The sequence below is a fragment of the Dreissena polymorpha genome, chromosome 11 (genome assembly GCF_020536995.1).
Source record: "Dreissena polymorpha isolate Duluth1 chromosome 11, UMN_Dpol_1.0, whole genome shotgun sequence".
In the NCBI taxonomy this organism is placed as follows: Eukaryota; Metazoa; Mollusca; class Bivalvia; order Myida; family Dreissenidae; genus Dreissena; species Dreissena polymorpha.
In genome coordinates this window covers 18698806-18710220 of record NC_068365.1, presented here as the reverse complement: position 1 = coordinate 18710220, position 11415 = coordinate 18698806, and the positions used below count along the sequence as shown (strand labels likewise).

Genomic DNA, 11415 nt, shown 5'->3' with positions numbered 1-11415 from the left:
CCCCTCTCACCACATTCAGCTGGCTATTGTTCATGTGTGTATGTTGTCTTACGCGGGTATTTCCAATTCTCATAATCTCCCCGGTCAAATCGTCGTACTTGAACACCTCGATATCAATAAATAGCTTGTCAAAACGCAGTGAAGCGTATTGTCCTTGATTTCGCGCTTGAACTAATCGCTTTCCCAGTTCACGCCTGTGTAGTTGAACTCGCTCAGTAAAATCCTCGCGCACGGAAAATTGTGAATGCCTGTCCAAAACTTGTCTTGATTTTTTGAGTATGGTCTCACGGTCTTTGTAGCGAGAAAACTTTGCGACAATCCGGGGTTTTTCAGAATTTGTATTACCCACTCTGTGCGCTCTTTTTATTTCGACGTGCTCAAAATCGGGCAACCCAAGTGTGTCTTTGATGAAATGTCGTACCTTCTGTTCCGTATCCTCCCACTTCTCCCCGCTTGTACCCGATATCCCAAGAAAACGCAGATTAATCCGTCGTGAATGACCCTCTAAACTGTCAATTTTCGAACAAAGGCTATGCATTTGCTTCTTCATTTCTTGATTTTCTTTTATGAGCGATTCATTTTCTGATTTTAACATATTTACTGTGTTACTTATGTCATCAACTTTTGAGTTTATCGTAGATACTCCGAGCGCACTTCGGCTTTCATTTCTCTGAGAAAACACATTACCTCATTGTCCTGGTTAGATCGGTTTGTGTTTAACTGAGCGTCCCATGCACTCGCGGGCGTTGCGGTCGTCTCTGTAGGCCTTGCTACTGTTTCAGCGAACGATTAAGTCCGTTGTTTTTGTGAACGTGGCGGTCCAGGAGTCGTCTCCACATCCCCACCCAGTAACATCAACATAGACAGGAAAAGAGCTAGACGAAAACAGACACTAATACTCCTTTTACTCACACACAATAAACACACTCAACTTCTTGTCTTTTTAGGCATCACAAATAATCCAATTCGTATCCTGTAAAGCACAGTATCGATAGCCATTTTGAAATTTATTCAGATTTTTCGAGAGCGCAATTTTCACGTGCGGCCATTAGCAAGGGGCACAACTCTATCGCTCTAAAACTACAGTGATTACGGTAATTTTCGCTTATATTATTGATGCATTATATGTCAAGCAAATTGATCACTTTCTAATAGGTAAAGAGAGAAGAATACAAATGATTTTATAACCGACAATTGTTTTTAGATCCAGGTAAGTAAAATAATGTATTATACTCACTTTTCAATTAAAAAAAGCATTCATGATGGGCGCAATAAAACAATTGACGTATAGGAATGACTGTTGTTACTTCTGTCACCACATGTTAAATATCGAAAGTCGTATAAGATTTACCAAGAGTGTGGTATGTTTCTTAACTTCTGTGTTGTTTTAAATTACATGTATGCATATGTGTCTTTTAACATGAGCCTGATCTTTGTTTGCAAATAAGATGAGTCATTTAACCAGTTTTAGATATAATAAAATAGAAAATTAAAGAATATTAAATTTAATTTTAGAATGTTCAGCACTTACAATTTTCTTTAAGATTATATTAGTATATACGTAAAAGAGATCTTCATTCCTTATCTTAAATCGTTTGGTAATTAGTAGTACCAATATCAACTAAGCGTGGATAATTACAACTTTATTTGTGAATATATTACTCAGTTTAGATTTAAAGCGATGACAAGTTTTATTGAAAGTTGACATTTTTGTCTCGATAAGTGTGACTTGCGGACATTATGTGGGTATGTCTAGATAAGTGTGACTTGCGGACATTATGTGGGTATGTCTAGATAAGTGTGACTTGCGGACATTATATGGGTATGTCTAGATAAGTGTGACTTGCGGACATTATGTGGGTATGTCTAGATAAGTGTGACTTGCGGACATTATGTGGGTATGTCTAGATAAGTGTGACTTGCGGACATTATGTGGGTATGTCTAGATAAGTGTGACTTGCGGACATTATGTGGGTATGTCTAGATAAGTGTGACTTGCGGACATTATGTGGGTACAATATGATGATATGAGTCGCGTTCTGAGAAAACTGGGCTTAATGCATGTGCGTAAAGTGTCATCCCAGATAAGCCTGTGCAGTCCGCACAGGCTAATCAGGGACGATACTTTCCGCCTAAACTTGATTTTCGGTAAGGAGGGAATTCCTTGAATCTTAAGATACCATAAAAGCGGAAAGCATCGTCCCTGATTAGCCTGTGCGGACTGCACAAGCTAATCTGGGACGACACTTTACGCACATGCATTAAGCCCAGTTTTCTCAGAACACGACTCATATGATGATATATTTGGACGAGTAAACAATTGAACATAATGGACAAGCCGATAGACGAGTCCAATGTAAGCATGAAAGTTGTGCAGAGTTAATGTATTTTATTTTTGACAAGAACAAGACTCGCACAGCTGAAGCACTCGCGTGTGTGCTCGTCCAATATGGTATGTTAGCTGTGTTTTCGTCCAAAAATATTACCGTAGTGTATACAACGCTGTTAAATAGCCTAATAATATTGCTCGAGGTTGCCTTTGTATTCTCTACTTCTATAAGTAACGACAGGTTATGGAGTATTCATTATCACTGTGATATGATAAATATGGTTTAATTCAAGTTTTTTTCCCGAAATTGGAGGTAAGGCCTGATCATCTTATAGTTGAAAAGTGAAAACACATTTTATTTTATTTAGTCAAATAATATATTATATTTTTAATACCCAACAATCTTTAAAAAAAAATAATTAATATAGTCATTTCTAAAATACTAGTAAATGTCGATATATACAGATCAATTAATTTTAAATTAATTTGAACTGCTTAAAACATAATGTAAAGTTTATTGTCATACTTTATCCAAGAGGTATACTTTCACACGACTATTGCTGGTAAGTTTGCATATCTTGACACATTAAAATTGTGTGATTCTATTGGCATCCATTTTCTTGCTGCATATATGCAATTAACTATTGTAGGAAATCGATAAAAATGTACCAGAAAGAACGGAAAAGCTATAAAAACGTATTGTATTTTTATACACAATATTGATGTATCGTATAATAAAAAAATGAAATATAAACATTATGTATAAATGTGTGTGCACTATTCAAACGATACAACCTTATATTGAATTCATTAACTATGATTGACTTATCTAAAAGTATGATCACCTACGCACTATGGTTATTTTTATCAACGACAGGGCCACTGTCCAAAGCAGATGCGTATTTCTTGGAAGGCATGTTACGCCTGGATAAACTGTTACGCTCGCCACTCATGTTGTTATAAATAAACATTAATAGTATACGATGTATGTACAGAAATAAATCTTTGTTCAATAAATATTATATTCAGTAGAGTCAGTTTGCCCGTAACATTGGTTGCACATGTACTCATGTTATTCATTGCTTTAATGTATGAATATTTAATTGTATAATGAATTTCTTGACACAATGTATTTCTTCATAAAGCGTTAATACCTATGTCATTAGTTAGCGATTCCATATAAGAACGAGTTTCAATATCACAGGATCACAACAAATGTTTGATATAATCCTTTTTACGCAACTTTTTTTAAAGAATATTGTATCATTTACTGCACTTATCACATAACGAGACGGTTTCTGTCACTAAACCATTTGAAAAAACTATTATGTTTAATTATTCAACAGATTAAATTTCTTACCGGAGAACGACCGGTCATAGTCGATATCAAGTTGGTCTCTGTCAACTTGGTGTGTTCATAGTTCGGAAACAGAATCTTGGTGGTGAGGTGGAAAGTTCCCGGTAAAAAATGGGCATGAGCATGGGAATACGGGAGAGAATATATAGAATATTATGTGAGTTTTGGATAAAGATCAAGTTTATCATGCGAGGCTTAGAACCAGGGTAGCGCGAGGCTTGCTCATGTTTATACGATCGTTGTTATACTATCGATTTTCATCTGGTAATATGATAAATGTCAATCTCAAGTGGACAGTGGCTTGGAGATTTAAGATTGCAGATGTCGTACGAGCTGCAGAAAATTAGACAAAGAATGATATGCGATCTAAAATTAATCTTTTTACGATGATAATTATATTTTCCTAATTTGTTGTCGAATCACATTTGACAGAAGTTTGTGCGAGCCTCTTCAATGTTGATAGATGACGTTTTCCTTCTTACCAGGCAGTTTAGCCTTATTGGTTCTAGCAGCTACATAATTGATGGATAAGTTTTGAGATTCAATTTGTGTTATTATTGTCTATGGACATTAATCATTGTTCAGCGTTTCAGAAAGTTTACTTCTATTAATACAACAGTCCCTGTCACCAAGGACAAAAACTGTCGATACATGACAATAAGACTTTCAATACATTCATTTAAAATTTAAAATGGTTGCATGTCATGTGTGTGTGAATTGTCGACAAAAGTCATATTGTTCACGCTCTTGTCATAGAATGACGTCATTTTATGTTGGATATTAACTTATAAATGTCACCCTTTTTAAGATTCGAGTAAACCAATGACCTTATTGGACACGCTCGAGTATAAAACCGAGATAAATAAAAATAGTATTAGATTTGTATCGAGTGCACCGAGAAATTCCCCGATGATCATCGCCCAAAGAAGACTTATTCGTACGGTTTAGCTGGATACAGGAGACGCCTCGTGATAGAGAAGACCTTGAGTCTGTTAGTGCCAAAATGTGACGCATCTAGTACAACACACCTTGCTTCAAAGTTTCGTGCAAAAAACGATTTTGTAGGTAAGGACTGAAAAGGGATCGAACATGCAAACCCTCAGTTCTGGCAGCATTGGGTTACCACTAGCGCACTTATCCGCTCGCACAGGGTAAGTTATGCATATTAGCGACGTATACAAATGTTCTTAGAATACGTATAGCGTTCGTCGCGATATGAAAAAATGTCTTTTTATGGGTGGGGGGAGGGGTGGGGGGATTATCCACCCAGAGTGCACCATTAAGCTGAACATGCAAACAGTATTTTTACTTTGAAATTATCTTATACTCACCATGATCCATAGCTGTACAAGCATGACGCTTGAACCCAGCCGTTATATACGCGTTTTGTAAGACGAAGTCTATTGTGTGTCCTACGTCGATTGGCTTTAGAAACTGAACGTCAACTTCAATCGTTTCCAAAACCGGGATAACAATGGTTTCATTGCTGATACTAAAATTGTGCAAACGAAGCACTGGTTCTGCTGTAGTCTCTGAAAATAATTTTATCCGACAGCTAAATGATTTTATTCATTACCTTGCCTTTATCCAACGGCTAGTACATGTACAAAGTGACTACTGTTTTGGCCTTTCACCTCTGGTTAAAGATCAAACGCAGTGAAGAATTGAAGACGATTTAAGTAGTTAAAATCTATCAAGATATTTAATGAGCATTTTTTTACCAAATAAAAAAATGAAAATGTATATTTTCTGTTTTTTTTCTTAAATTAATATCAATGACAACAATCATTACAGTAAAATAAATGAATAAAACATGAATCACTTTAACACACTGAAGTACTGTCGTCTTTTCCAATTAAACACTTAAACATTAATTAATCACGGGTCTCTCTCAACTTTGATGAATCTCCTTCAAACGCACTCTCAGTTTTATAGAGCAGTCTTCAATGTACAAAATTTCAACTTTTACACCAAGTAAATCCAAAACATTCGATATTCGGGACTAGTGCCGAATGTCGATGTCAGAGCTAGCTCGACATTCGCCCCAGCTCGATATTCGGGACTAGTGCCGAATGTCGATGTCAGAGCTAGCTCGATATTCGTCCCAGCTCGATATTCGGGACTATTGTCGAATGTCGATGTAAGGGCTGGCTCGACATTTGCCCCAGCTTGATATTCGGGACTGGTGTCGAATGTCGATGTCAGAGCTGGCTCGATATTCGTCCCAGCTCGATATTCGGGACTAGTGCCGAATCATTGAACAAAATATTAACGTTTTAATAAAAAAATTAACATAGTTAAAAAATCGATTTTCCCAAAAGCTTTTTACGTATAATCATTGTTCCAACATTCAGTAAAATTTAATCTTGAAGTTGAACTTACGGCATTCGTGAACTTCAAATTTTAATGTCGCCGACGCCAAAGAAATTACCAATAAGACATGCAATATGTGCTCCATTATTCGTGCTTCCTCTCGCGGTGTTTGTTTGATAAACAGTCTTATCATTAGGAATGTTCTCGCCATGTAACCCATCTATCTGTTTGGGGATTTGGAACCTTTTCTCCGTGATATGCTAATAATAAAATTGTTCTTATTCAATGGAGATAATTTATAGAGCCACCGCTTTACAATAAAGACAGACAAGAAAACGATATTGATATTTAAATGCCTGCATGTGTAATTCACATCAATATAACCATGAGTTATATTTTCAGCTAATAGACAGAAAAATGCAAATACCAATACATGAGCCAGGGCTACTCAAATACTATTTCAGTACCTTATTACTAATAACAATACTTAAGTCTGGTTGAGTTTCGTGTCAGCAGTGTTTATATTTATGCAATTCAGTCAAAGTAAATTCATGTCCAAGTGAATATTTGCATACTTGGTCATACCTATTTCGCATAGAATACTTTATAATTAATAATTGGGAAACGATCAACTAAATTTGTTTACACGAGTTATGTACATTTCATGCCACAATAACCGCAATTTGAAATAACGATTGCGAAAACAAGTGTTGAATAATGGAAACACATAAAAGTACTGTCACCAAATTCAAATATTACATTATGTCTTATGTCTTGGTGTTCGTTTATCTTTAAATGCATGTTCGACTGGGTGTACGGATATAATCATCGCCGTTTATAATCCACAACAAAGTGTGCGTTTTAACCCCCCCCCCCCCCCGGAACATTTAATCCCCATTGGTGCGTTGAAAACTCATATTTTAACCAGTTCATACAAATGCGCACATTGTTTTCATATACAGAACCGAAACGAAGTCAATAGTTTTTATTCTTACTGTTTTAAATAAATGTGCAATTAAAAAAGAACGTTATTTTACAAAGATTCGGAACTTCTTTGCGGTGAAAATGAGTTGCATGCCGCTAATTATGTGAACAGTAAGACGGGCGATCAAACGCAAAAGAGATTAACAAAAGGATTCCCTGGTATCTTTTTATATTAATAAAATCCGCTTTATAACAGCCAGTTTAAATGTCAACAGTGAACGCAACACCGAAGGCATTCCTCTTGGAAACCCGCTTCCGGCCGAAAAGACAGCTGATACCGGAACAGTCGGCCGCCGTGGTAAATTGAACGTCATAGCATGCGACCACTTCCGATGTTCTCGTGTTCTTGATGGTGAAATGCACCTTGTAGTCGCCCTGCAATGTGAATCACGTGCATTAGGTGATAAACGAAATCATAGTGTGTATTAAATATAACTTAATTCGATCGATATCGGGTTTTTTACCTGACAAAATGTTCAAACTTAATATACTTTTTGTAAAACAACCTTATTTAGAATCGAATACTTAACCTAAAATTGTAGTTATGAATGCATAACGGCTTATAACTGAAGCGTTTTGGTGTGAGTACAATGTTTTATAACGAAAAGCAATCATAAAAAGGAAAAAAAATGAATTTTTGTTTTTCTGTTTCGACTTCAATTATATTATTGCACAATCATTGAGAGAGACGATGTTCATATTTTCAGTTGCGCATGAGCTCGTTAATATATTGCTAGTCACATTAATAACAATGAACAGAGTCAAACCGAGGCCAGCCACTTGAGGAGCCCGCTAAGTTCCGGTATCTGGAAGGTGGTGGGATTGAGGTGGTAATTTCCGGCATCGAACGGGCACGCGCACGGGAAGTCCGGGGAGGAGGCAGCGATCTCGAGGGGGCAGTGGTGCGTGTTGTTGAATTGCTGTCCACTCAGGATTCCACACAGGTCGTAGGAGCTTGAACCAAATATATGATATATGAACTTCGCTCTAAGAAAACCGCGCTTACTGCAGGTCCGGTCAGAATGATCAGGGACGACACTCTCCGCCAAAACTGTTTTTTTTGCTAGGTAGATTCCTTCTTTAAAACATACTGCCCAAGTTAATCTGGTACAACACTTAACGCACATGCATAGAGCCAAGGTTTTTCAGAACGCGGCTCAAGTGCAAAGTAGATGTCATAGCGAAGGAATTCTACATAAATATAGTCATGAATTTTAACTATTTCTTTGTTTATGTTTTCATTTTTCTATGAATGTTAGCGAGCATCATGAAACATCGCACAAGGAACATCATTTAATCGAAAATTCGTTTATAAGTATCACGTTCAGTGGAAAAAATAGTCTGTTGTAATACACATTACCAGCTTCCAAGGTTCGATATGCAGGGGACGTCAACGAAACCGAACAACACGTGAGTTTGAACGTGGACGTCTAACGTATAGCTTCCGTCAACCGGCCGAAGGATCTGTACGTCGACATCACCGGTTTCCGGTCCTGGGATGTGGACGGTATCGGCGCTGAGATGTGGGTTGGAGAGATGCAAGATAGGGTTCTGTGTATCTGATGGGAAAAAAATAAACACACATCCATTTGAGCAAGCTTCACCCACCACGCAGAGCTAGAGTTAATCATTAATGTCACATGCGCAATCAAGATGTGAAAAGCAGATGTTTTGCACTTCATAAAAAAATAACGTGTTTGAGTAGTTTAATACATAATTATTTTGCTGGCATTATCGAACTTCAGATTCAAAGGCATGTTCATTGCAAACATTACGCCCGAGCAAAATTAAATCATGCGGACCATTATGACCTCGAAGCGCTCACCTGCGTTCGAGTTAAACCAATTGCCTGAACTTGAACTGATTGCCTAGTTTTTGGACAAATGTGACTTGGCCTAGTTATTGCCAAAATTAACATTATGTTTACGTTTAATCAAGATTGAGGAATGCGTGTAGAAGTAACAATGTTTTACTTAATGTTGTTCAGATTCAAACTCGGCTACATATAATAAAGATCAATATTCCAAATGTTGTCGAGATTCGTCAAGTTCAGGTAAGCTTATGATAAAAAGTAATCATTGGTATTTTTAATTGTAAGCCTTCACATATAGATGTGTGTTTTTTGGAAACTTTAAAAAACGGCGTCATGTTGACTGTTCTACATATAAATAGTATGAATACACATCTCCCATAAAGAGATGGACAAACAATATAAGTCGTTTTATTTTCGGTTAGAATTTCATGGCATAAAGTCCAAGTATAAAAATCAAACGTCACTGTGTTTAGAAACAAAATCGCACTAGCCTATTGCTCTTCTTTGATTTTGTTGTATTTCACTATCTTGCTAACAGCGTTTCTAGTTTCGAGTTGTGTTATTTGACGTCACTTTCTTAACTTGATGGCACGCACTAGCAATATGTAGATCAAGGTGGCGAACCTGAGCACGTACTGATTCTCTTATCTTGGTGGTTCTAGCGTAAACCAGATTTTTGCAAGTGATAATAATATTATTTATTGTCGTCCTTTGACGTTTATGTTCATTTCTAATTGTTTCATAAATACCTGTTTTAAGCAAGACTAATTATTTTACTGAATTAACACAATCAGAGAAATCTAGCGTACGCTTCACTTGCTGATAACATAGTATTTGGCTTCAACTCGTAAGGCTAACTTGTTTATGCATCCCTGACTGGTCATATTACAAACATGCATATTTGTGCCTTGCTATGTGAAAAGGGGCTTTATTGAAAGAGCGTAAAATGTCGTCCCAGATTAGCCTGTGCAGTCGGCACACGCTAATCTGGGATGACACTTTACGCTTCTAAGGCATTTGTCGTTTCCAGAAAGTCTCTTGTTTGCAAAAATCCAGTTTAAGCGGATAGTTTCGTTCATTATAAGCCTGTGCGAACTGCACAGGCTAATCTGGAACGGCACTTTACGCACATGCATTAAACCTGCTTTTCACAGAGCACGGCTCATTTGTAATTATTACATACCTAAAGATATTCAGAGTTTAACCCATTTATGCCTAGTGGACTCTCCCATCCTTCTAAATTGGATCAATTCATTTCCAAAATTAGGAATGTCTAGAATATGTATTTCTATATTTAGAATATTTCTTAAAGAAATTTTATAAGCAAACAGCGTAGACCCTGATGAGACGCCGCATCTTGCGGCGCCTCATCTGGGTCTACGCTGTTTGCCAAGGCCCTTTTTTCTAGAAGCTAGGCATAAATGGGTTAATGCTGATTCAATTTCGGTATACAGTACTATGAGAGCATCTGGATATAAATTCCGTATGTACCGTTTTAAATTCGTATCCGTATTCATCATCTTTGAAAGCGAATAACTTTAATGTGCTGGTTCGTTGAATACGACATCACAAATTCATCTCGTGCAATACAACCCACAGGAACACCACTGACATGTAATATTGCCCATGTTCATGTACTGTGAAGGATTTTTAAGTTTAGTTCTTTTTCCTCGCATTGATGTAACTGTGATCCACACGCCTTCCATTATATAAAATACTGTGATAAACTGTATGGGAAATACAAACTATATCAGACTGTATGGGAAATAAAATATAAATAGTACATAACCTTTTTGATTGAATGTAACACATAGATTCGTCCAGGTGACAACACAAACGTTTACAAAAATTATTCTTTATTACAAATAACCCGTTTGAAACAAAAATAAACTTTGTAGAACAATCACAAATAATAACCCTCGAAAGAATTGAACATGCAAGTGAAGCAATATTTACGAAGCAAGAATATTTTTCAGTACACAGTTGTATGTGATAACCTATCATAGCCCATTACATCATGAAAGAACATTTCGGAGTTAATCAACACATTACTGATATAGACAATGGCAATATTTATAATGCATGGTAACCCTTTGCATGCTGGGAAATTTGTCGTCTGCTAAAATGTCGTCTGCTGAATTTGTAAAATAAGCATTTTCTTCATTTTTTTTCAAAGAATACTATCAGAATAGCAAACAGTTTGGATCCAGATGAGACGCCACGTTTTGTGGCGTCTCATCTGGATCCATACTGTTTGCAAAGGCCTTTTAAATTCGGTTCCCGCACTGAAAGGGTTAATACAGGTAAACACTTACGGCATTCATGCAGTTGAAACTTTAACGTTGCGGAGGCCAGCGACAACGCTGCTACGAAACACACAATATGCTGCATGTTTATTACTGGTGGACTTGTTGCGGACGGATCCAACAGTAGACTCGACAATGACCCGATTGCAGTGTGTAATCGAACCTCGCAATCTTGAAAAGGTCAAGTTCGTGATATACGAAATTTGACTATACATCTATTATCATATGCATTCTCTTCATCTGTGTTTACATTAGGAACTTGTGTGTTTGTACTGTTATCGCAAACATTGCTATGACGTCACGAGTGTGACAT

General features: G+C 36.9%; 2 protein-coding genes across 2 annotated transcripts; both read right to left on the bottom strand.

The window, feature by feature from the left end:
* Positions 1-713: 713 nt before the first annotated feature.
* LOC127851579 (uncharacterized) lies at positions 714-6224 on the bottom strand. Its single transcript, XM_052385417.1, has 3 exons — positions 6069-6224; positions 5018-5218; positions 714-875 (listed from the first exon to the last, which is right to left on the bottom strand). The coding sequence occupies exons 1-3, from the start codon at positions 6217-6219 to the stop codon at positions 790-792; spliced, it is 438 nt and encodes a 145-aa protein (XP_052241377.1). The 5' UTR covers positions 6220-6224; the 3' UTR covers positions 714-789.
* A 911-nt stretch (positions 6225-7135) lies between these two features.
* Positions 7136-11296, bottom strand: LOC127851211 (ganglioside GM2 activator-like). The gene is made up of 4 exons (XM_052384836.1): positions 11112-11296; positions 8344-8542; positions 7751-7937; positions 7136-7358 (listed from the first exon to the last, which is right to left on the bottom strand). The coding sequence occupies exons 1-4, from the start codon at positions 11185-11187 to the stop codon at positions 7185-7187; spliced, it is 636 nt and encodes a 211-aa protein (XP_052240796.1). The 5' UTR covers positions 11188-11296; the 3' UTR covers positions 7136-7184.
* Between the last annotated feature and the right edge of the window lie 119 nt (positions 11297-11415).

Coding starts and splice junctions, on each gene's coding strand:
- LOC127851579 (XM_052385417.1), bottom strand. CDS start 6,219: ATGGGTTACATGGCGAGAACATTCCTAATGATAAGACTGTTTATCAAA. Junction 5,219..6,068: donor ATTTGAAGTTCACGAATGCC/GTAAGTTCAACT, acceptor AATTATTTTCAG/AGACTACAGCAGAACCAGTG. Junction 876..5,017: donor TTGTACAGCTATGGATCATG/GTGAGTATAAGA, acceptor GTTTTCGTCTAG/CTCTTTTCCTGTCTATGTTG.
- LOC127851211 (XM_052384836.1), bottom strand. CDS start 11,187: ATGCAGCATATTGTGTGTTTCGTAGCAGCGTTGTCGCTGGCCTCCGCA. Junction 8,543..11,111: donor GTTTCAACTGCATGAATGCC/GTAAGTGTTTAC, acceptor TTTTCCCATCAG/ATACACAGAACCCTATCTTG. Junction 7,359..7,750: donor TCCTCAAGTGGCTGGCCTCG/GTTTGACTCTGT, acceptor TTCACATTGCAG/GGCGACTACAAGGTGCATTT.